At 39.4% G+C, this 26,675-nt stretch overlaps 1 protein-coding gene across 13 annotated transcripts; it reads right to left on the bottom strand.

Annotated features, from left to right (window-relative positions):
- Positions 1-1,625: 1,625 nt before the first annotated feature.
- On the bottom strand, positions 1,626-26,675 carry dpf2.S (double PHD fingers 2 S homeolog). 13 transcript variants are annotated; one of them, XM_041591212.1, is made up of 13 exons: positions 26,526-26,675; positions 23,268-23,428; positions 22,007-22,114; positions 20,417-20,577; positions 17,767-17,856; positions 16,398-16,476; positions 12,736-12,777; positions 8,115-8,261; positions 7,136-7,264; positions 6,247-6,359; positions 4,680-4,723; positions 4,346-4,427; positions 2,697-3,571 (listed from the first exon to the last, which is right to left on the bottom strand). In XM_041591212.1, the coding sequence occupies exons 1-13, from the start codon at positions 26,579-26,581 to the stop codon at positions 3,536-3,538; spliced, it is 1,248 nt and encodes a 415-aa protein (XP_041447146.1). In that variant the 5' UTR covers positions 26,582-26,675; the 3' UTR covers positions 2,697-3,535.

Here is a 26,675-nt window from a genome sequence, read left to right on the forward strand (position 1 = left end):
ATCTTAGGATCAGATACATTTTAAAATTGCAGAAGGTTTTGTTAAAGGGGAACTATTTCAAAAATGAAAATTTAATGTAAGCTTCCTCATATTGAAATAAGACACTTTCTAAATACAATCAATTAATAATTCTGCATTGTTTCTGAAATAATCTTCACTACTTCACTGCAAATTAAGGGTGGGAAGGGGAAAACATTTTTTTTCCTTGTTTTGTAACAAAAAGTCACACAATTTCCATCTCTGTCCCTAATTTGCATATGCAAATTCAGATTTTGGTTCAGCCAGGCAGAAGGATTCAGCCAAATCCAAATCCTGCTGGAAAAGGCAGAATCCCGAATCAAATCTTTGATTCGGTGCATCCCTAGTTGGGTGTCAGATGAATGATCCAATATTTCTTATAGGGGGACTCCCTTTAATAGCAGATGTATTAGAGAACAAAATTCTGCATGTAGAGAGACATGATGTCTGGTGAGTTTAATAGAGTGAGCTCTAATACATATTCTAGGCAAAAGGAGCCCCCTATAAGATTTTACAAATGCAAATTAGGATTTTGGTTCGGCCAGGCAGAAGGATTCAGCCAAATCCTGCTGAAAAAGGCAGAATCCTGAACCGAATCTTGAATTCGGTGCATCCCTAGTTCATAAAGGAGTTGGGTGTCAGATGAATGATCCAATATATCTTATAGGGGGACTCCCTTTCCAAGCAGATGTATTAGAGAACAAAATAACTGCCTTTTGCACAAATTCTGCATGTAGAAAGACATGATGTCTGGTGAGTTTAATAGAGTGACCTCTAATACATCTTCTAGGCAAAAGGAGCCCCCCTATAAGATTTATGGGATCATTCATCTGAAACTCAACTCCTGAATGAACTAGGGATGCACAGAATCCAGGATTCTGTTCGGGATTCAGCGGGATTCAGCCAAATCCTTCTGCCTGGCCGAACCAAAATCCTAATTTGCATTAGGGAGGGAAACAAGGAAGTAAAAAATATTTTCCCCTTCCCACCCATAATTTGCTTATGCAAATTAGGATTCGGTATTTGGCCGAATCTTTCGCGAAGGATTCAACCAAATCCAAAATAGTGGATTCAGTGCATCCCTAGAATGAAGACAGAATGAAGAGAAACAGATGCTGAGAGACGAATAGTGAAGATAAACTTGATTATTTCAGAAACAACGCAGAATATTTAATTGATTGTATTAAGAAAGGTTTTGTATTATTCATTTTCATTTTAGCGAAAGTTCTCCTTTAAGCATTAAAGACTTAAAATAGATTTCCTGACTTCTACAAACAAGTTTCTGAGCAATGCCTTAAACCCAGAGATTTCGAACGCATTCTCTGCGGCCCGCTTCCTTCCCGTATTAAGTAAGATGGATAAATCTGCTGCGATTAAATTTTTATTTTGAGATTTCTAACTGGGAACCAAAGGGGAAAAACTAAATATAGAAATACGCGGCACCACAGTTATTTCATAATAAACGCAAGTTACTTTGATTAAAATCTAAAGCTTGTCCCTGAAACATGATCATTTTGTGGGTTTAAAGAGGTCTATAAAAAAAATAAACCCGCTATTACTATTCCCTGGCGCAGGACTGTCTGGATTTTTTGCAGGCTCTCTTGATCAGGGCTTTACATGTCTCTGATGTCAAACTGTCACCTCTAATGACATTGCTTTCTGGCAGTTTATTTGACAAGCAGGATTAGGCTGATTGCAAAGAGCAACTGTTTTTATTACATGATGTGACTTCAGTCTCAGGTAATTATAGCAGCAGTGTTACGTCGAGAGACTGAAGTATCTTTTTTACAGCATGAAACACCTTTACGACCCCTTATAGACATAATGCTAATAACCACAAAAAGTGAAGTGCCCTAAAGCAACATACTGTAACACAAGATAAAATATGCCGTTATATTTCTCTGTTGTCCCTGTTTTATCAGCCAGTTGTTAGAAATATACAATCACTGGAAAATTAAAGGGGAACCAAAATTTGATAGAGGCCACATAACACAGAAACCTCTAATAAACCCATCACAGTTACCCGTTTCTTCAAAAAAGTATAAATAAATGGCATTTTCTATGCTGAAATCCAGCTGTTTAACCGTTCTTCTCTTTCTGCATCATTTGAAATCCTGGCAGGGAAGGAGGGACATGCTCAGTGTGATCTGGGCTGCTTAGGGATCGTCATAAATGATCAAAACAGCACAAGTCAAATAATATCTGCCAGAAGCCGATACACAAGACTGATTAATAATCAGAATATACAGACTGCACTGGGCCCTGTGTTGTCATGTAATCTAATGTGGATTTTATAGTTTTTCTATTGTTTAATACAAACTTTGTCCAACTCTCCAGAACCAGCAAAAATAATCCTCCAAATAGAATCCCAGTTTATCTGTTTAAATCTGGCTCCATGATCTTTGTCCCTGCAGCTGGAGTTGGAAACAGTAAAGGGGATGTAAAGGCAAAAATAAAATCCAATACAAATCTCTACACAGTCGCCGACTGCTCTACAGGGAAACAAACAAAGCTGCTTGAGTTCTGCATGGCTGGGAAGGGCTCCCCCTGCTGTTCATAAGTATGATTGTTTCCCTACACAGCAGTTAGGGACAAAATCTATCCACAGCAGTAAACGAAGGGGGAATGTTACTGCATACAGTCAGGTTTCTTATAAAAACGGTACACATTTTTTAATTAAAGTATATTGGAGATAAGTTTATTTTTCATTAAAGGAAGGAAAAAAAATGGGATTTTATTTTTTTGCCTTTACATGGCCTTTAAAAACCACAAAACCTCTGCATATTTTTTAATTGATGTATATTGCAAAGTTGCTTGAAATTGTGTTTACTTTTCTAAAAGCTGCAGTTATGTTTGTGTGGAGTTCCCCTTTAACAACAGTGCACAGTTAACACGTTAACAAAATCTGGTTAGTCTGGCCAACCAGAACAGGGATAGGCAGCCTGGGGCAAAATTACAACTTCCAGCAAGATATCACAAAGCTGCCAATCCTTGCCCTAGAGGGAATGATGGAAGAAAATATTGGAAGTGTGTGGGAAGAAATGATTAGGGAGCACCGGCTGAATCAGTATTACTAGTGCAGATAACTGCAAGAGAAAGATGGTCTCTACCTGCTCCCGAATCAGTAAAGAAAATGGCACCGTGTGGAGTCTACACAGGGAATCAAAACAATGTTCATTCCACCATACAAGTGCACAGTGGTGACTACATTACTAACTTGTGACAATCTTCATCTATGATACAAGGCTACTGTAGGTATTAAAAGACAAAAAGTAGAACAGAACTAAAGTGTGCATAAATGTGTGTATGCGTGTAGGCACACAAACACACACATACACACACTTCATCTCTGTAGAGGTAAGCGTGGGGCCACGCCTCTGTATTCTCCTATTTCATTTCTGGGTGGATTTTCCAGTCCTGGGGTCAAGGGACAAAGAGAGTCGTCTTTCTTCCCTCAGGCGGTTTGCCTTCGAGGACACCTGTCAGGACTGCTTCTGGTAAATTGATGCTTTGTCCTTTAGAAGATCCAGACACAGGTGACAACTCCAGCTTCCTAAAAATAAAATAAAAGCAAGAAAGCTTATTAAAAAAGGCACAATGTAAAAAATAACAAAACATGAAATGATGGAATTCAAACACAAATGAAAACACACCAGAGAAGATAGAGCTTAAATGAGAACTAAACTCTAAAAATTATTGTGGCTAAAAATGGCTTATTTTATATAGTGAACTTATTGCACGAGGCTAAAGTTTGAGCTTGTCAATAGCAGCAATGATCCAGGACTTCAAACTTGTCACAGGGGGGGTCACCATCTTGGAAAGTGTCTGTGACACTCACATGCTCAGTGGGCTCTGATTGGCTGTTGAGAAGCTAAGCTTAGGGCTCGTCACTAATTATCCAGCAGAAAATGAGCTTCCCTGGCTGTAATATAAGCTGATGCTACAGGTTTGCTGATTATTCAATTCTGATGCTAATTGCACTGGTTTCTGTGCTGCCATGTAGTAATTATGTGTATTAATTACTAATCAGCCTTATATTGTGACATTTCTATTCTATGTGTACTGTATATTGTGAGTGGCTCCCTAAGCTCAGTAAGTGACAGCAGCACAGAGCATGTGAATCAGTGAATCAGCAGAAAAGAAGATGGGGAGCTACTGGGGCATCTTTGGAGACACAGATCTTTACTGCTAAAGGGCTGTGGTTGCCTTGGGCTGGTAAAGAAGCACAAAACATCATGTACAACATTTCTAACTTACTTCTTTAGTTAGGCTTTACTTCTCCTTTAAGGTGGACAACACTAAGCTGCATGCACATATTATCCCTTACCTTCAGGTGGTTCAGCAACAGGCGGGGAAAGGCAATACATATGATAACCACGGTCACAGTCGTCACAGAACAGCAACTGATCCTACGGAAACAGGGAGCTCAGAACACTTCTAGGACAAGAGGAGAAAGAGGGCTTGGAGCACCTAAGAACCCCCGTTCTCAAATCATTTCTAAACTTAACACCAATGATGCAGATTAAGCTGCCCAGAATGCCTCAGATACATTTAAAGGGAAAGTATAATTTTGACAATTTTTTTATATGGAGGTGAACATAGTGTGTGGTGTGGAGTAAATATTGTGATAAAGTTATGCCTTCAATCTGTTATCCACCTACCTAGTTTGTATGGGATGCACCCCTGCAAAGGGGTGGAGGCAAACCTGAAAGTAGTCAGCAATAGAAGGCATAGCTTTGTCACTTTAAAGGAACAGTTCAGTGTAAAAATAAAAACTTGGTAAATAAAAAATGTATTTAATATAGTTAGCCAAAAATATAATGTATAAAGACTGGAGTGAGTGGATGTGTAACATAATAGCCAAAATACTACTTCCTGCTTTTCAGCTCTCTTGCTTTCCACCGATTGGTTACCAGGCAATGACCAATCAGAGACTTGAGGAGGGGACACATGGGTCATAACTGTTTGAATCTGAGCTGAATGCGGAGGATCAATTGCAAACTCACTGAACAGTTATGTCCCATGTGGGCCCCCTTATAGTCACTGACTAACTCAGAGTTAGAGAGCTGAAAAGTGAGAAGATTCGGGGAGATTAATCGCCCAGCGACAAATCGCCTCTTCTTCGGGCGACTAATCTCCCCGAACTGCCTCCCAGTCAGCTAGAATTTAAATCGTTGGCGGGATGGCACTCGGAGCGCTTCTTTTCCGAAGTCACCCAAAGTTTCCTCGTGAGAAGCAATAGAAAAAAAATAGAAAAAAAGCTATACAAAGACAACCATAACAACAAAACGTGGGTATGTAAATAACGATATCTCTTTAAATGTGCAAATAAAAACACTACTGGCCAAGTAGGCATAGCATTAATCTGATCATTACTGGACTAGGGTAGAGGCATGAGAAAACCCAATTCTGTGCTGAATAGTGAAACATATTTCCACAATGCAAAAGGAAGAATTTCTTTACCAATAACCTAAAACAATGGGAGAAGAGTAAAGGCCACTGCAAATTTTGGAAAAACAAGGCACTTGCTGTATGCCAGTATTTGGCGTAGGGTCTTTTAACATCAGCTACAACAGGCAGTTTCTTAAATGGCATTATTGTTTTGCCAGATTTGCAATGGGACCAACAATTCCCTATGCAAACAAGGTAAAAGGCAAATAAGGCCCTTGGAAATTAAAGGTTTAAAGGAGACATAGGATAAATGAAAAAAAACCTAATTAGGCAATTATGGTGTTGCTTTTACATGAAGCTAATAAATTAATATTATCTTTAAAAATGGCCCCCTTATTAGAGCTATAAATGTTCTCTGGTCCCTGTTTCAAATGAGGGGTGGGCGTGTCCCTGCCAGTAGCACAGTAGGAGGGGGACAGCCAATCACAGCCCTGCAGTCACACAAGCACAGACAGGCTTCAGTTCCCTATCAGGTCCTGCTGGCTGCTGATTGGTTCCTGTCCTACAGTGCAATGAGCTGAGTGCACAGCCTGGGAATTCAGGGAGCTGGAAGAGAAGGCAGGGTTATTAGGGTTTTTGTAGAAATATTTAATAAATTAGCCTTTTTTTTTTAAGTACAATTCTTCGATATCTAAATGTGTATAATGCACTGCTACATTCTTATTTTTTACACAAAATGTCTCCTTTAAGACAGGGCATAGGGTTATCCCAATGCAACATAAACAGGAGCTTAATAGAGGCAAGTTGATAAACAATTAACAGCAAGCAATTACTCACGTCATTCTCAGAGGTGCCGCAGATATTACAACATTTGCACTCAATGCACTGCCAACGATAAGTCTTAACTGCCGCCATCATCACAGGGGTGAACTGCAAGCAGGAAGGATGCCCTGCGACCACAACATAGGTTACAAGTGAATATTTACCGTATGGATTTACAAAAGACACAAGCGGAAGATCAAAGATGGAGATTACTGAATAAGGAGAACTGTCCTGGGTGTTAAACTGAATACATGCAGTCCCCAGGTTATGTAGGAGATCGGGTATGTGGGTTTGTTCTTAAAGGGATACTGTCATGGGAAAAAAAAATTTTTTCAAAATGAATCAGTTAATAGTGCTGCTCCAGCAGAATTCTGCACTGAAATCCATTTCTCAAAAGAGCAAACAGTTTTTTTTATATTCAATTTTGAAATCTGACATGGGGCTAGACATTTTGTCAATTTCCCAGCTGCCCCAAGTCATGTGACTTGTGCTCTGATAAACTTCAGTTACTCTTTACTGCTGTACTGCAAGTTGGAGTGATATCACCCCTCCCTTTTCCCCCCCAGCAGCCAAACAAAAGAACAATGGGAAGGTAACCAGATAGCAGCTCCCTAACACAAGATAACAGCTGCCTGGTAGATCTAAGAACAACACTCTAGTAAAATCCCATGTCCCACTGAGACACATTCAGTTACATTGAGAAGGAAAAACAGCAGCCTGCCAGAAAGCATTTCTCTCCTAAAGTGCAGGCACAAGTCACATGACCAGGGGCAGCTGGGAAATTGACAAAATGTCTAGCCAGGCGAGTAATCTCCACGAATCTGCCTGTGTGCCCTGACCCTTAAAGTGAAACTAGATGGGTCATGTAGTATTAAGTGCTCATCAAGGTCTTATTTTAACATACCAGAACGGCCACAGTCTGAGCAGGACACAAGCTCTTCAGGCTGGTTCGATTTCTTGTTCGTGTTAGAGTCTCCAAGGCAGAAGTCACAATAGTTATTTGGCAGTGCAAGACCATCTGGGCCCTTTTTAGCTGAGGAAAAAAAAATAAAATTCAGCAAACTTTAAAAATTTTGAAAATATTACCGGGAGGCTCATTTGTCAAAGCTCCTTGGTAGATCTAAGAACAACACTCAATAGTTAAATCCAGGTCCCACTAAGACACATTCAGTTACATTGAGTAGGGCAAACAACAGCCTGCCAGAAAGCAGTTCCATCCTAAAGTGCTGGCTCTTTCTGAAATCACATGACCAGGCAAAATGAGCTGAGATGCACCTACACACCAATATTACAACTAAATACACTTGCTGCTTCAGGAATGACATTTTATATTGTACAATGAATTATTTGTAGTGTAAACGGTGTCATTTAGAAATAAAAAATACATCCTAAGAATCCCTTTAACAATTAAAGGAGATACGTTGTCCCAGATCCCAGACCCTATTTTACACATAAAGATGCAGTACAGCTATGGGACCTGTTATCCAGAATGCTCGGGACCTGGGGTTTAACGGATAACGGATCTTTAATTTGGATCTTCATACTTTAAGTCTACTAGAAAATCATATAAACATTAAATAAACCCAATAGGCTGATTTTGCTTCCAATAAGGATTAATTATCTTAGTTGGGATCAAGTACAAGCTACTGTTTTATTATTACAGGAAATCATTTTTAAAAAATGGGATTATTTGATTATAATGGAGTCTATGGAAGCCACCCATTCTGTAATTCTGAGCTTTCTGGATAACGGGTTTCCGGATAACCGATCCAATACCTGTACTAATTTCTGCCAACAATGTACACATGCATTTATTTTACGGTTTTAAAAACTGTGCGCGCATTCAAAATGTCACCGTCATTTGTGTTGATGCTGAAACTTACATTTCTGTTCCTCTGATCTGTGCATGATAGGGGTGGGAGGCTGGGAATCCTCCTTATCTTCTGCTCCGGCACCTTCTTCATCCACAAGGTGTGAGTGGGCATAATGATAGCTCAAGCCAGGCCTGTTTTTATAGCGTTTTCCACAGACTGGGGGGTGGGAAGCAGGACAGAGGAGGATGAAGAGTGGAATGCAGTAATAAAAAAATTTAAAAAAAAAAGCATTAGTTTAAAGATGTAAATCATGAAAGAGAAAAAAGTAGGGTGAAAATCACTAGCCCACAAAAACAAGAGGGATGTTTAACAAAGCAAAGCCACAAGGAAAATTGGGTGGCAGGAAGGATGGATTGCAGGTGATTAACACTCGGGACAGAGGTTACTGTTAAAGATAATCTTTTCACAAACAACTTAGAATTTATTTAGGATTTATGTACTAAATTTGCAATTTCAAACTCTTCTTTTCATGTGCCCTAAGCTAAAGGAAACCTACTTAACTCATTATGCCCAACCTTTTTCACCCGTGAGCAACATTCAGAAGTAAAAAGAGTTGGGGAGCAACACAAGAATGAAACATTTTCCTGGGTGGTGCCAAATAAGGGCTGTGATTGGCTATTGGTAGCCCCTATGTGGACTGGTAGCCTACAGGAGACTGGTGGTACAACTGGTTTTTATACAACCAAAACTTGCCTCCAAGCTGAGAATTCAATAATAAGCTCCTGCTTTGAGGCCACTGGGAGCAACATCCGAGGGGTTGGAGAGTAACATGTTACTCATGAGCTACTTGTTGGGGATCACTGTTTTACAAGGTGAATGAAGAGAACATATTACACCAGAATGTCAAATGTAATAAGATGCAATGTTTTTATGGTGGTCTAACAGGCAGATTGAAGATCAAAAATGTTTAGTTTACGTTAATAAAAAAAAAAAAAAGTATTATTAAGTAGCCTCGAAGAAGCAGCCCGAGCTTCTGTTCTGTCATCTACTGGTATTATTTTAGTATTGGCAGGCAGAAATTTTCAGATTTTCAGTTTTAATATAGTTGTAGAGACAGGCTACTCCTCCCTGGACTTCTGTCTTCATGACACTATTTTTGATTTGGGTATTTTAGATTCAAACATTATCACCCAATGGCTGACTTTCTAGATAAGGAAAGAAGAAACAAACCACAGACTTTTTGGAGCATAACGATGAAAACCTCACACTCATTGTGGGGGGTGGCCTGCCTTTAAAGGAGAACTAAACCCTAAAAATGAATATGACTAAAAATGAAATGTTTATAATGAAATGGTTATTGCACGAGGTTAAAGTTTGAGCCTGTCAATAGCAGCAATGATCCAGGACTTCAAACTTGTCACAGGGGGTCACCATCTTGGAAAGTGTCTGTGACACTCACATGCTCAGTGGGCTCTGATTGGCTGTTGAGAAGCTAAGCTTAGGGCTCGTCACTAATTATCCAGCAGAAAATGAGCTTCCCTGGCTGTAATATAAGCTGATGCTACAGGTTTGCTGATTATTCAATTCTGATGCTAATTGCACTGGTTTCTGTGCTGCCATGTAGTAATTATGTGTATTAATTACTAATCAGCCTTATATTGTGACATTTCTATTCTATGTGTACTGTATATTGTGAGAGGCTCCCTAAGCTCAGTAAGTGACAGCAGCACAGAGCATGTGAATCAGTGAATCAGCAGAAAAGAAGATGGGGAGCTACTGGGGCATCTTTGGAGACACACATCTTTACTGCTAAAGGGCTGTGGTTGCCTTGGGCTGGTACAGAAGCACAAAACATCATGTACAACATTTCTACCTACTACTTTAGTTAAGCTTTAGTTCTCCTTTAAAGTTTGACTGTGAAAAATAGAAAGAAAAGAAATAAACAATGTACTGAAATAAAAAGCAGACAAATACCTGATATGACAACAGAAACAAGTGTTACACAAGGAATGAAGAAGATCACACAGAGATTGATGAGTCAGGCACATTATATGTATATTGTAATAGGTTATTTGCCCTAGAACTTTATTCCTACTTGTTCTACAAAGTCCTGACCTGAGCACATACCTGACCAATTAAAGGTTGTCGTTGGTCCAGAGTAACTCACATATAAAGATGCAATATTGCCCTGAAATAAATGTTGGCACTTTCTAGCTTTGTTTTGTTTCAGTTCTTTAAAACAGAAATGCTACTGCACTCTAAAGCCACACACTGATATTTGCTGCTACTGACTGATCAGCCCACAGGATGGATAATGGGGGAGGCCCATTTATCAAAGTCTGAATTTATCTAATTTATCTAATTTCCTGAAAAATACTCCGACCAAATCCGCATGGGTTTTTACCCCCCTTATTTATCAATACATACAAAAAAACTGAAAAAATCGTGTGAATCTTTTGGATTTTTCACCTGAAAACTCTGATTTTTGCCCGAAAACCACAAAATCTTCTGATTATTGCACCAAACCCAGCGCAGATCAAGATATCTTCAGGACCTCTCCCATTGGGATATATCAAAAAGTGACGTTAGAGGTCGCCACAATCCTCTAGAGTGAAGTTCCGCCACTCTCCATTAATTTCTATGGGATTTTGAAAGGCGTATTTATCAAACTTTCCCTTTCACCCATTGATACTCCCATAGAAATGAATGGAGAGTGGCGGAACTTCACTCTAGAGGATTGTGGCGATCATTAACTTCACTCTTCAATAAATATACCCCATTGAATTATATCCAACCTCGGCAGTCCTGAGATGCCGGATTTTTGGATTCTGACTTTTTCCATCCTCGGGGTATAATAAATGCTGAAAAATTCATGTTTTTTCCACTAGAAATTCAGATTTATAAATGCCTTTTTTTTAATTTAATTGCCACTGAGGAAGACCACCTTTGGTCAAAACGTGTTGGGCTAATGACATTTATTTTTAAATAATTTTTCTTTGTAATAATTACTTATTATTTTTGACCTGAGTGTGGAATCCTTCACTTGATTTTTGTTGAAAATATACATGCAGGAGCATGTCTGGAGGTGGGCTGGAGCTTTGGGAGCAAATCAACCAAAATAGCTTGAGGATATTAGTAGGAAGCACCTGCCAAAACATATATGTATTGAAAGTAGTATGAAAATGTTACTGTATGGCCAGATTTAGACCATCATCTTCATGGAGCATCCATCACCTGTATGCCTACATGTCCTTAAAGGGGTTGTTCACCTTCCAAAAACTTTTTCAGTTGAGTTGTTTTCAGATTGTTCCCCAGAAATAAAGACTTTTCTCAGTTGCTTTCTTATTTTTTAATGTTTCCCCAAAATCGAAATTTAAAGTTAAGGGCAGAGACACACGTGGCAATTTGGGGAGATTAGTCACCCGGCTACAAATCACCTTCAAGGGAGACTAATCTCCCTGAAGTGCTTCCCGCCGGCTAGAATGAAAATCGCCGTGGGATGGCAGTCGGAACAATTCATTTTCCAAAGTCGCTCGAAGTTGCCTCATGAGGAAACTTTGGGTGACTTCGGAAAACGAAGCGCTCCGAGTGCCACCCCGCCGGCGATTTACATTCTAGCCAGCGGGAGGCAGCTGGGGGAGATTAGTTGCCCCCAAGAAGAGGAGATTTGTCGCTGGGCGACTAATCTCCCTGAATTGCCGTGTGTGTCTCTGACCTTAATGTTCGTGTCTCTGGTATTTGAGTCTGGCAGCTCAGTAATTCAGTTGCAGATTCTGCGCTGTTACAATTGTGCAACATTTAGTTGATACGTTTCTCAACAGCATCTCTGGAGTATTAACAACTATTGTATCAATTCTAACAGCTGCCTTTAATGACACTCAGGGTTGGCGTCCAATTCTAGAGCTCCAGCGTCCAATTTGGCGGCCCTGTTGAAAACCGTCCGCGGCTCGATAGTGGGCAGCAGGGACCCCTGGTTTAGAGAGTCGGCGACCCCCCCCCATCCCAGAGCAGCTTTAGAAAGGTGAAAAATTAGACTTAGATGTCAATATTAGAAAAACGCTCAACTTGAAAATTTCTTTATTTCTGGAGAAGGATCTGAAAACAAGTCAACTGAAAATGTTTGGAAGGGAGAACAACCCCTCTAATCCTAAAATTTATTTGTAAAGTAGCGATGTGCGGGCCGGCCCAATACCCGCGGGTGTAGCTGGCCAGGGTTGCAGGCAGTTGAGCTTTTCTGACTGCTTTACCTGCCCGCGACCTTCCAAATGGCAGCTTCAACTTTTATAGACGTGCGCCTCTCTTCCGCCCCTTTTGTGACGCCATTGGTGGTGCGGGTCTATAAATGGAACCCGGAAGTCGGGCGCAGGTCGGGAAAAGCCTGACCTGCACATCACTATTGTAAAGCCCTACAATGCTCATTGAGTAATTGAACTTTTTCAAGAGATAGCTGGAAGTCCCTTTATGCTATATATCCTCTACTTATGAAGACAAATTTTCTGAATGATGAAAAGCCAATGTGCCAAGAAAGAAAAAAACAATGCAGTTGTTTGATGGCAGATGAGCACAGGCTTACAGGATCCATTGTGGGGAAAGGCATGGGTAAAAGAAAACATGCTAAGCTGACGTGCGAGGGAGGTCAGGCAGTGAGCAAGATGCTAATTTAGCAGCACAAGCGAGCACGTAGAACTACCTCTTTCGGGGAATTTCGAAGTTTGCTTTAGTTTGTAACCGTCTGAAATAAGGAAAGACACACAGAGAAAGAGAAAGAGAGGGGTAAGTAGACTACCCAGACAAGAGCAGAGAGAGCAAGTAAAGCAAAAAGGTGTGTGGCTACAGTGGGATCACCCATCAAATGTATCCACCTTCAGACACACAAATGGATACAGTACAAGGATGACTAACCATTATAGGAACTGTTCAGTGTAAAAATAAAAACTGGGTAAATAAATAGGCTGTGCAAAATAAAAAATGTATCTAATATAGTTAGTTAGGTAAAAATGTAATGTATAAAGGCTGGAGTGAGTGGATGTGTAACATAATAGCCAGAACACTACTTCCTGCTTTTCAACTCTCTTGCTTTCCACTGATTGGTTACCAGGCAGTAACCAATGAGTGACTTGAGGGCCACATGGGTCATATCTGTTGCTTTTGAATCTGAGCTGAATGCTGAGGATCAATTACAAACTCACTGAACAGTTATGTCCCATGTGGCCATTATAGTCACTGACTAACTCAGAGTTAGAGAGCTGAAAAGCAGGAAGTAGTGTTCTGGCTATTATGTTACACATCCACTCACTCCAGCCTTTATACATTACATTACAACTAACTATATTAGATACATTTTTTATTTTGCACAGTCTTTTTACCAAGTTTTTATTTTTACACTGAATTGTTCCTTAAAACAGAAAAGCTCCAGGACCCCTACACACCAAGTCAGCAGGTTATGAACCTGTTAATGAGGAGCAGACTGCTAAATACTCAGCCAGATATCTAAATGAGAAGGTCTGAAAATGCCATTTGTGGGCCTATGGAGACTTGTCACAAACGGTGGCATCCACATTCCCAAATATGGTCCTCATCGGACAGATCTCTATAGGACACAGTGTGGTCCAATCGTTCAGCTGATATGGAACACCAAGTAAGGCAGAGATCACTCTTTTTGCAACCTAGTTAAAGGGATGGTTCACCTTTAAGTTAACTTTTAGTATGTTATAGAATGGTCAGTTCTAAGCAACTTTTAAAATGGTCTTCATTATTCATTTTTTTTTTATAGTTTTTGAATGATTTGCCTTCTTCTGACTCTTTCCAACATTTTAAATGGAGGTCCCTGACCACATTTTAAAGCAAATGCTTTGTAAGGTTACACATGTATTGTTATTGCTAAATTTTTATTACTCTTTCTATTCAGGCCTCTCCTATTCATATCCCAGTCTCTTATTTAAATCAGTGCATGGTTGCTAGGGGAATTTGGACCCTAGCAACCAGACTGCTGAAATTGCAAACTGGAGAGCTACTGAACAAAAAAAAAAAAAAACACAAATAAAAAATGAAAACCAATTGCAAATTGTCTCACTCTCTACATCATACTAACAGTTAATTTAAAGGTGAACAACCCTTTAATTGGACAGACCCCTTTCCAACATTAAAATTAAGAGAGTTTATGTATTTGTATAGCTTTACTAAGGAAATACTAATGGTTTTGGTTATTTTTTGCAATAAACAGTTTGAAACAAAATGATACATTCAACTTTCTAATTCACAAAAACACAATAAAAACATAGCAGTCCACTCACTAAGAAGCCTTCTGTATTATGAACTGCTCCTTTTCACAAAAGCTACAGTTGGTGGAAGGGAGGGCATAGTTTAAAGGAGAATTTAACCCGTAGTTTAAAAAAACCTTCCCCCCCCTACCATGGGTAGACCCCCCTCCCTCCTCTCCCCCAGACTACCTGCCCCCCCCCCCCCAGGCAAATGCCACAAATTTTTTACTTACCCCTCCATGCAGATTCTGGCGTCGGAGTTTACGGCAGCCATATTCTTTCTTCAGTCATTTTCGGAAAGATTTGGCCCAGGCGCAGTTGGAGTAGAGGAAGAAGATGGCTGCTGTGAACCCCAAGGCCAGAATCTGCACAGAGGGGTTAAGTAAAAAAATTAGGGGCATTTGCCCGGGGGGGGGGGGTCTACCCAAGGTAGGGGGGAGGGTTTTTTTAAACTACAGATTGAATTCTCCTTTAAACAGAGGGATTATCAGTGGATAATAGATATTTCCAAGTTGAAAAGGGCAAAAGGTCCTATCCTTAAAGCTAATAATAAAAAGGGGGTACACTACCTCCATGGTAGACAATGGCAGACAATGCATTTTGTCCCCCTTATAAAATCACGTCCCAATGTGAATCATCATTTCCTTGTCAGTCCATTAATGTGATTGCAGGGAAAATGCTTCCATTTTTGTGCAGCTATAAACGTTTCCCGACAAGCAGATGGCGATTCACCTTCAATAGAAAGGTATTTTTAAGGTGTTTTGTCTCCTATAAAGGAGGTGATTTTGCAACTGTGATAAAATCTGCCATTACCCTAAAGGTTATAGCCAGCATCATGCATTCCTGCCTTTATGTTTTACCTTTAAACTACCAGGTACTCTCTATATCTACAGCAGGTACTGTCAACTCTTCTTTCACAGCAGAGATAATAAAGAAGCAAACATGTTCTAGGCCAAGACATACAGAGGGAGATGACTTGGCCTAGAACAAATAAACATTGGTTTACTACAGGTATTATTCTACTACATCATATCATTAACCGTCTTTTACTTTTTTTTCACTCAAAGTCCTTATGAATGAGACTTATCACACAGCAGCAGTTAAGAGATAATAAAGAATGCTATATTATTTAAAGAATCGTTCCTAAGCTGGGCCACCAGGGATATACTCACCTTCCCACTAACTTTAACAGCAAAAAAACAGCAGCAGTGAAGAGAGAACTACATTAGGCAGAGGGAGGGATGATGGGTACTGATCATAAATTACTATAAAGATTGGAAAGCCACGAGCCTAGACTACTGAAACGGGAAAGTAATGAGAAAATAGTGATGAAAGATGAAAAAGTATGCCTTTGGCCTTGTGCTTTTATATGGTCATGGAATTCCTTGGTGACTTATAATATCCTTATATTTTACAATTGGTGGTACTTTATTCACTATATAATTTTGCTAAGCATCCCTACTCAATTATTGTTCAGCTATGAAGTAGACATAAACATCAATTAGAGAACTGCATAATTAGCATCTAGATATACAGGTACAGGATCTGTTATCAGGAAATCCGTTCTCCAAAAAGCTCTGAATTACAGGTCATCTCCCATAGACTTAATTTAATCCAAATAATCTCAATTTTAAAAAATGATTTGCTTTTTCTGTGTAACAATAAAAACAGTAGCTTTTACTTGATTCCAAGTAAGATATAATGAATCCTTATTGGAAGCAGAACCGGCCTATTGGGTTTATTTAATGTTTACATGATTTTCTAGCAGACATAAGGTATAAATATCCAAATTACGGAAATATTCTGGATAACAGGTCCCATACCTGTACTAGTAGACACATACTATGGTAAGACGCTAAAGATTTGTTCCTAACAGCTCTTAAACTTTTAGCTACAGCTTCTGCAAAGCATTTGAATGTCAGAAACATTTCTTCTGGGGTTTATACAATGGCTGGATTTTAACTAATCTAATTTAGGACAAGGATCCCAATTGGTTATAAAGATTAAGTAATGATTTGGTTATTTAGTTATAAAGATTTTATAAAGATTTGGTTATAAAGACAAAGTAAAGACCAGGAGAAATTCTACTCACTGTCACAAGCGTATGGTTTATCTCTATCATCCAGGGCAGCTGCATCCAACTTTTTTCTTGCACCACCTATACCTTTACCCTGTTAAAAAATTTTTATAAATTACAATAATTTAAGATGCATGAAACGTGCATGTTTTTAAGACAACAAATTAAGAAAACGCTTATGCTCATTAGTCTATGTCAGCTTGTATACCCGCACACTCAGAGGCAGATTTATCAAGGGTCGAATTTCGAATTCATGTCAGTTTTTTTTACTTGAAATTCAATTAGGGGGTTATTTATGAAAAAAAATTAATATGTCAAACTTGGACTGATTTTAACGATCAAAAAAAAACTCAAATGTCAGGAAGGCTACAAACATCTCCAAATTGGTCACCTCTTCCATTGACTTTTAGGTGGCGAATAGTCGAATTTGAATAATTACGATAAATCTCGAAAAGCAAATTCGAATCTCTTAAAAAAAACTTGAATCGAGTTTGGATAATTCCCTAGTCGTATTTGACAGTTTTGACCATAAAAGGAATTCGAAAATTTTCAATTTTCAATTCGACCATTAATAAATCTGCCCCTTAGTTTTGCCAAGATTCAATTAACCTGTCTGTATGGGGTTTTTTTGTAGGAAACTGGTAACCTCAACGAAACCCACGCAGATATGTGGGGAAAAACAAATATGCCTTGAAGTTAGTGCCCTGGCTGGAAGCTGGGATCAAAGCTAGGAACTCAGCTCTACAAGGAAATGTGATTTACTGCAAAACAGTGAGATCAGGGTCAGCCTCCAGATAAAGTGTCCCCTTTCAGGTTGTAGAAAGAACAGCATATAACAAAAGTTAAACACCAATTTGGCGTATACTCGCACTGGTCATTTCCCTCAAAGGCCAGAGCCCTGGTTTTTATCTGTTTGTTTACTATATATGCAGGAGGAATATATACAGCTGAATTGTGTTATTCATAGACTACATACATCTAGTGAGTGGAAGAATTCTCTCTCACAAGCACTAATAGAATCAAGAAACTGAATTTTCCAGTGAAGCAATGACTGATCAATTCTGGCAAATAGGGATGCACTGAATCCAGGATTCGGTCTTTTTCAACACGATTCGGATTCGGCCGAGTCCTTCTGCCCGGCCGAACCGAATTAGGGACGGGGAGGGAAATCGAATGACTTTTTGTCACAAAACAAGGAAGTGAAAAATGTTTTCCCCTTCCCACCCCTAATTTGCATATGCAAATTAGGATTCGGTTCGTATTCGGCCAAATCTTTCACAAAGGATTCTGGGGTTCGGCCGAATCCAAAATAGTGGATTCGGTGCATCCCTACTGGCGATACATGTATGATGCCAAAAAGCACATTATATTAATCTACTTTCACCTTTGATTTGCCTTTACGTCTTTTGGGTGTATCCTCTTCATAATCTTCATCATCCAGGTCATCTAAGAAATCGTCAGGCTCCAAGATACGCTAGGGAGAAAAATAAAAAAAAAAGATCAACAGATGCAAAGAAAGGGAAATTGCAGATTTTGGTTAGTTAATTCTTGGTTATTCTGCATGTACTAACCTGTAAAATGTCTAACCAAAAAATGTACTAATCTTACCAAATCCTATCTACCGTATATACTCGAGTTTTTCAGCCCCCAAAATATGCTGAAAAACTCTACCTCGGCTTATACTCGGGTCAAGCGCAAAAAGTCGCCGGCATCTAAAAATAGTCGCCGGCGCCTAAGAATAGTCTCCAAGAATATTCGCCGGCGTCCAAGAATGGTCGCGGCATCCAAAAACGATACGCCGGCACCTCCAGTGGGAGCAGAAACCCTCAATTTTTATTTAACAGAAGCTGCTGTATTTCTCACCTTAGGCTTATACTCGAGTCCATAAGCTTTCCCAGTTTTTGGAGGTAAAATTAGGTAACTCGGCTTATACTCGGGACGGCTTATACTCGAGTATATACGGTATATACAAATGGAAGTATCTTGCCATTTCTAAACATTTGAGCTTATGTCACAGGGGTTTTTATTCAAGCAGGGTTCTAGCACCTACTGGAGAACTACAATGGTCAATACCCATAAATAACAGTAAACAGAACATATGGCAGACACAGACAGTGACAGGAGGCCCCTTCTCCGAAATATTGAAGTGAGTGTTTGAAGAATTTCAAGTGTTGTGTTATTGTGATCACCAGAGTGCTGAGGCAGTCTAAACGTCTCATGTATTATTACAAGGATAATACTGTAAAGAATTACACCCTTGGTGCAAAATCCCTAAACTGGGTTCCACGATTAATAAGGGGATCGCTTGTTACGCAGCATGCAACAGTGATATATAAATAAGAATATAAAAGCCTGTGCTATTAGAACTGGTTATCATTTATACAAGGCATCTGCTCTGTTCATGCACAGCAGCAGTATGATCTCAATCATCACTGTATCTGACTAAATTATGTCACAAGCAAGCAACTAACATGTATAACCAATAATATATTATGGAAAAACCTTACTTAACATAAATTAAAGGGGTTGATCACCTTCAAAAAACGAGTTGTTTTCAAATATATCACCAGAAATAACGACTTTTTCCAATTACCCTCTATTTCTGTGTCACCATTGTACTAATATTGAAGTGTAAAGTTTCATTTTTTACCTTCTAAAGCATCTCTGGGAGGGGGTCGCCGACCCTGTAAACGGTTTTAAATTGAAACATTTAGTTGACATATTTCGTCTTTCTCCCTGCTTAGCAGAATCCTCGAGTTACATTAAAGGCAGCTGTTAGAATTGATACAATAGTTACTAATACTCCAGAGAAATGGATCAACTAAATGTTGCAAAATTGTAACCGTTTAGAGTCTGCAGCTGAATTACTGAGCTGTAAGACTCAATCAGAGACATTCAACTTTAAACTTCGATTTTGGAAAAACAGTAAAAAATAAATAATGGAAAGTAATTGAAAAAAAAAGTCTATTTCTGGGGAACAATCTGAAAACTGAAAAAAGTGTTTGGAAGTTGAACAACCCCTTTAAAGGGCCTTTAATTCAACTTTTAGTATGTTATAGAATGGCCAATTCTAAGCACCTTTTCAATTGGTCTTCGTTATTTATTTTATATAGTATTTTAATTATTTGCCTTCTTCTGACATTTTTCAGCTTTCAAATGGGGGGGGGGGTCACTGACCCAATCTAAAACAAATCTGTAAGGCTACACATTTATAATTGCCAGTTTTTATTACTCATCTTTTCAAGCCCTCTCATTTTCATATTCCAGTCACTTATCCAAATCAATGCAAGGTTGTGAAGGGTAATTTGGACCCTAGCAACCAGACGGCTGAAATTACAAACTGGAGAGTTGTTGGATAAAAAGCTAAATAACTAAAAAAAAAACACAAATAAATAATGAAAACCAATTGGAATTTGTCTCGGAATATCACTCTCTACACCATACTAAAAGTTAATGAAGGTGAAAAGTATGCTTCTTCCTATTCTACTTCCAACAGTCTGGTAACACTTTGTGGCAAGCTATAATGTGTCTTTCAAAGGAACCCCCCTTATTTGTGGGAGGTTTCACACAAGATACTTTTACAGCAGTGAAATAATTAGTAATAATCCAGGATTCGGTTTGGGATTCGGCCTTTTTCAGCAGGATTCGGATTCGGCAGAACCGAATTCAAATCCTAATTTGCATATGTATGACTTTTTGTCACAAAACTTGGAAGTAAAAACGGTTTTCCCCTTCCCACCCCTAATTTGCATAGGCAAATTAGGATTCGGTATTAGACCGAATCTTTCTCGAAGGATTCGGGTGGTTCGGACAAATCCAAAATAGTGGTTTCGGTGCAGCCCTACTAATTAGTAAACAAAAATCAGCAAAAGCAAGCAAGACAGTAAAGTTCATGCAAGCAATCACAAACACAAACGGATATAGCTAAAAGACTAATGCTGAAGTCTCTCCCCCCAGGCTCCATGCTGCCTCGCTGTCTTTACCGTGATAATCCCTTTCGCTACGTAACGCTGACGCTCGCCGTAGGCCTGTACCTTCCGTGCGCTTCTGGAAAGAGTTGGGAACTCAGTAAGGCTGTCGTCATCCCGGGGATCTGGGATAATTCTCTTCTCGATGGGGTCTGAACGCAGAAGAGCTTCAAGGCTACTGCCGTCTGGTGGTATTAAGCCCTCTTTCTTTAACATCTGCTCGGGGTCTGAAACACACCATAAACTTCACTAAAAGTTGCTAAAAAATAAATACTCGTTATATTTTGGATTCCGCTCAATCACCACAAATCTATGGGCATTATCATGGGAACAGTGAATGTTTTTTTATTATCATGTGTAGGCATTATGATTGAGAGCTATAATGTTGTCAAGGAAAATGAAAATAGTCCTATAAAAACACTGCTTTTCTGAAATTGCTTTGCTTTATCAAAGAATATCCTTTGCAGTAGTAAATATATCTTATACAACTGGTTTAAATTGTAGTAGTGAGTACAAATTAACCTTTTTGGCTATAGCATGGTCAGCTCCATCTCTAATAAAGATTTTCATAGCATGCAGACCATGCTGATACAGAGACCTCGCTGCGATCCTCGCAGACCAGTAGAAACCGTCAAAAAAGACATGAGAAAAAAGCGGCTATATACTTAATGTTTATCTATGTACATGGCTCGGTAAGTTTAACAGCCCGCAGGGCCACAAACTAGCTCAGCTTTTATTTCAGATTACGGAATACCGGCTTCCTCACTCTATGTGGTGCTGATCCCCGCAATAGGCATACAACCAAGAGAATACTCTGTGAGTAGATCTGGTTTTATATAATATCCCTGAAAAAGGTGTAATACACCATATACCGTATATACTCAAGTATAAGCCGAGTTTTTCAGCCCCCCAAAATATGCTGAAAAACTCTACCTCGGCTTATAATCGGGTCAAGCTAAGAATAGTCGCCGGCGTCCAAGAATAGTCGCCGGCATCCAAGAATAGTCTCCAAGAATATTCGCCGGCGTCCAAGAATTGTCGCCAGCATCCAAAAACGAGACGCCGGCACTTACAATGGGAGCAGAAACCCTCAATTTTTTGATTGAAACTTACCAGAAGCTGCTGCATTTCTCGGCTTATACTCGAGTCAATAAGCTTTCCCAGTTTTTGGAGGTAAAATTAAGTACCTCGGCTTATACTCGGGACGGCTTATACTCGAGTATATACGGTACCGTATTTTTTATATTTAGGAACTCGGGAAGTTACACATCATTAGTCAGCGCACCGAACCCTGAAAATGACTGTTTCATATTGTGGACAAGTGGGTCCACACTTACCTTTGGTGCTGTTAATTACCCTTAAAGCTTGGACTTTGCACAAAGTTCACACCTGATTGACTTTAATTTTTTGATGTTACTGTTCCTTTAATCATAAAACCTTATTGTGGTCTTGTAAATGGAGCAATGTTTCTATTACTACATACCAAAAACATCATAAGATTGAATATTAGTAATTGGATTATTGAAATTAACATTTCTATTCACTTATGATGTTTATGACTTCATTGACCACTAAATATAATGGGGCCCTTGCTTAATCGATATAGCCAGAAATTCACTCACCCTAAAGAAGAAGCCTTTCCTGCACACTTTTTACCTGGTTTAAGAGATGGGAAAGAGAGCCGGGGATCTTCAGGTGGATGAGCCCTCCTCTTTTTCCTCCAGCGTCGGGACGGATATGTATAAAGCTGCCCTGGCGCAGAAGCTTAAAAAAAATTACCAAATATAATTAAGGGGTACTTTTATTGAGGGTGGGTAAAAAAAATCCAAGAATTCAGACATATTACATTAATCAGCAGGTACACAATTTGTATCTATGTATAGGATAAACCTGCCTTTTGCTGATTTGAGTCAAAAAATAAGTAGCTTTCAAGTTTCAACTTCCTTCTCTGCTGTTTAAAAGGGATTCTGTCATGATTTTTATGATGTAGTTTTTATTTCTAAATGACACTGTTTACACTGCAAATAATTCACTCTACAATATAAAATGTCATTCCTGAAGCAGCAAGTGTATTTAGTTGTAATATTGGTGTGTAGGTGCATCTCAGCTCATTTTGCCTGGGCATGTGCTTTTATAAAGAGCCAGCACTTTAGGATGGAACTGCTTTCTGGCAGGCTGTTGTTTCTCCTACTCAATGTAACTGAATGTGTCTCAGTGGGACCTGGATTTTACAATTGAGTGCTGTTCTTAGATCTACCAGGCAGCTGTTATCTTGTGTTAGGGAGCTGCTATCTGGTTACCTTCCCATTGTTCTGTTGTTTGGCTGCTGGGGGAGGGGGAAAGGGAGGGGGGTGATATCAGTCCAACTTGCAGTACAGCAGTAAAGAGTGACTGAATTTATCAGAGCACAAGTCATATGACTGGGGGCAGCTGGGAAACTGAAAATATGTTTAGCCCCATGTCAGATTTCAAAATTAAATATAAAAAAATCATATTGCTCTTTTGAGAAACGGATTTCAGTGCAGAGTTCTGCTGGAGCAGCACTATTAACTGATGCATTTTGAATGAGTCTATGGGAGATGGCCTTTCCATAATTCTGAACTTTCTGGATAACGGATCCCATACCTGTACGATCTTGCTATGTGAAAAGTGTTAAAGCCCCTATGCTAAAACAGAAGATTATTTTCAATGATGGCCATCCAAATCACTTTGATGTAAAATTAACAAGGTATTGCATCCTCTGTAATTTATTCAGAATATCTTCTGTTGTTAATGGCCATGAAAAACATGAGCATGTGCAACAGGGACCCTGCAACACTAGGCTTTGCCCAAAGCACAGGCACAGTAGTGGGCTGCTCAGCAAGGATGATAATGGATGAAGAGGGAATACAATTTTACAGGACATAATCATTTTTACCTTGTCCACGATGTCTCTTCTCCATCCAAATGTAGCAGTTGCTTTGAGCCACCCCAGTCTGAGAATCTAAGAAAGGCATTCGGACACTACGCTCTGCACACAGGCGAGCGTTATAGTTGTGGCACTGCTCCATTGCATCCTTGTAATACTGTTCTCCAAGGCTAGGTGGGAAATACATGTTATTAGTCAAGTTGTAGGCTGTGAGCAAGTACATTCTCCAAATAAAAACACAAATTCAAAATGGCTTTATCTGTAGGCTCTTACTGTAACCGGAAGTTTTGTCAATTCATTGGCTGACGTAAACACACACCCACCCATACCTGTAACCCCACAGACCCTCAACCCCCCCCAAACACACAACCCAACCCACACCGGTTAGCATTTGAGCACAGTTATTTACTTGAGCCAGGGGACTGCCCATAGCACTATATAATACTATATCCAAAAGCAGATTTTAATGAAAATGGTTTATTAAGATTGGGGCTGTCCAACTGGAGACCTGTGGGCCAGATGTGGTCTTCCAAAGTAGTTTTATGCCCCTAAATCTGCTGAAACTTCATTTCATCATTCTACTTGCCCTTTGCATATTCTACCTGAGAAATAATCAGCCCACTACATAAAATAAGTTTGGCAGCACTAATTTAGATGAAGCGCTGTTTTACACATGGGCTGTTTTATGCAATATACATATATGTTTTATTTTACAGAGACTTGATTATGGGTATAGGGGCAACCATAAGCAGATCCCAGTAACAGCCATTTATATATATATATATATCATTTTCAATGTGGACCAGCACTCCAAAATCATGTGAATCAAGAACTTAATAAAGGCCCCAATGAGGGCCGAAACGTTGGATACACGAGTGGTGTTTCAATAAAATCGTTTTTGATTCACATGATTTTGGAGTGCTGGTCCACATTGAAAATTATGCATTTTACTTGACCATTGCACCCACCTGAGTGTTGGAGAAAGAGTGTGGGTACTTATTGGACACATATACATATATACATATATATATATACACACACACATATATATATATATACACATATACATACATATATACATATATATATATATATATATATATATATATATATATATATGTGTTGCCTGCTTCAGGCTTCAGTTACACATGCTAAAACCCTGACTTAACGATGCAGTACCACTGATATATACATTTGTACAGGTTTGGGATCGGTTAACCAGAAAGCTCCGAATTACGGAATGGCCATCTCCTATAGTGCTTTAAGTGCTTTTCTAGTATATTTAAAGGGGAACTATCCCAAAATGAAATTTTATATAAGCTTCATCATACTGAAATAGGAGATTTTCTAGAATACACTTAATTAAAAATTCTGCATTGTTTCTGAAATAATCAAGATTATCTTCACTATTCCTCTCTCAGCATCTGTTTCTCTTCATTCTGTCTTCATGCAGCAGTTGGGTGTCAGATATTCACTGACAGTTACATCCTATATATCTTATAGGGGGGCTCCTTTCCTAGCAGATGTATTAGAGCTCACTCCAGTACAAACAAAATCTAAACAAAGAACTGGCTGTTGCACAAATCCTGCATGTAGAGAGACATGATGTCTGGTGAGTTTAATAGAGTGACCTCTAATATATCTTCTAGGCAAAAGGAGCCCCCCTATAAGATATATTGGATCTAACTGTCAATGAATATCTGACACCCAACCTCCTAGCAGATGTATTAGAGCTCACTCAAATAACTGATTCCAGTATAAACAAAATCTAACAAAATAACTTCCTTTTGCACAAATCCTGCATGTAGAGAGACATGATGTCTGGTGAGTTTAATAGAGTGACCTCTAATACATCTTCTAGGCAAAAGGAGCCCCCTATAAGATATATTGGATCTAACTGTCAATCAATATCTGACAAATTCTGCATGTAGAGAGACATGATGTCTGGAGAGTTTAATAGAGTGAGCTCTAATTCATCTGCTAGGCAAAAGCTGATGCAGAGAGTGATATTCTGATATAAGTTTGAATTGTTTTTTTGTTTTGTTTTTTATCATTTGTGGAGTTATTTAGCTTTTTATTCAGCAGCTCTCCAGGCTGCAATTTCAGCAATACGGTTGCTAGGGTTTAGCTAACCCAAACAACCATGCACTGATTTGAGTAAGAAACTGGAATATGAATAGGAGAGGCTGAATAGAAAGATAAGAAATAAAAAGTAGCAATAACAATACATTTGTAGCCTTAGGGCTAGTCCACACGAGGAGATTCGGGGAGATTTTGTCGCCTGGCGACTAATCTCGTCTTTTGAGCGACTATCTCCCCAAACTGCCTTTGCGTTTTTCCCAATAGGCTATAATGAAAAGTCGCCAGTGAGGCAACTTCGGGCGACTATAGAAAACGCATCGCCGTGTGTATCTTAGCGCAGGCGACTTTTCATTGTAGCCTATGGGGAAAAACGCTGAGGCAGTTCGGGGAGATAGTCGCTGAAAAGACGAGGCGATTAGTCGCCAGGCGACAAAATCTCCCCGAATCAGGTCGTTTGGACTAGCCCTTACAGAGCAGGGGGTCAGTGACCCCTATTTGAAAGCTGGACAGAGTCAGAAGGAGATGGCAAACAATTCAAAACCTATAAAAAATAAAGACCAATTGAAAAGTTGCTGAGAACGAGCCACCCTATAACATACTACAAATGAATTTAAAGGTGAACCGGCTGTTTAAATATAATCCCAACTGGTTGTGGTTGAAACAATGTTATTTGCCCCTCGAGATTGTTAACCACGGGCAATTGTTACATTGAAGAAGTTTAGCATCAAGTCTCTTTGAATAGATAAAAGAAACAAGTAGAAAAGACTGATCTATTAGTCACAAGGGAAAGCTGCTGAGAATGAGAGCAGAGTGTTTGGGGGGAGGAGCCCTTTAACCTCGCCGGGAGATACCAAATGTCACATAACAAAGGGGTCAGAGAGATTGTACCAAGGAAAACTCATGGGGAGAATGTTGGGAAATGTAGTTAATCAAATGAAAGCGGTCAGCAGGCCGCCAATAACTAACTGCGAGGGATATAGGAACTTTATATAGAAGAATGTGGTAATAATGAGCCGAGCGCTGCAATATAAAAGCGTCCCTGTCCCCACACATTAATATTCCCATCTCTATCTTACTCGAGTTTCTATAGTCCCACAGAATATAATCCTTAATTGTAAATCTCTGTGAAATCCCTTCCACCCCGCGCTAAACACCAGCCCTCCATAACTCCCTCATATTACTCACATCTTTTCCACAGCAGCCGCCATTTTCTCGCTCTCTAATGCCACTGCGGTGAGCATGCGCGTCGGCAGTGACGCTCCCTTTACGCGTGCGCATTACGAATGTCAGGGGCCCTTGGGTTGTGCGCATGCGCCCAGTCTAAACGTGAACTAC

The sequence above is a fragment of the Xenopus laevis genome, chromosome 4S (genome assembly GCF_017654675.1).
Source record: "Xenopus laevis strain J_2021 chromosome 4S, Xenopus_laevis_v10.1, whole genome shotgun sequence".
NCBI classification, from domain to species: domain Eukaryota; kingdom Metazoa; phylum Chordata; class Amphibia; order Anura; family Pipidae; genus Xenopus; species Xenopus laevis.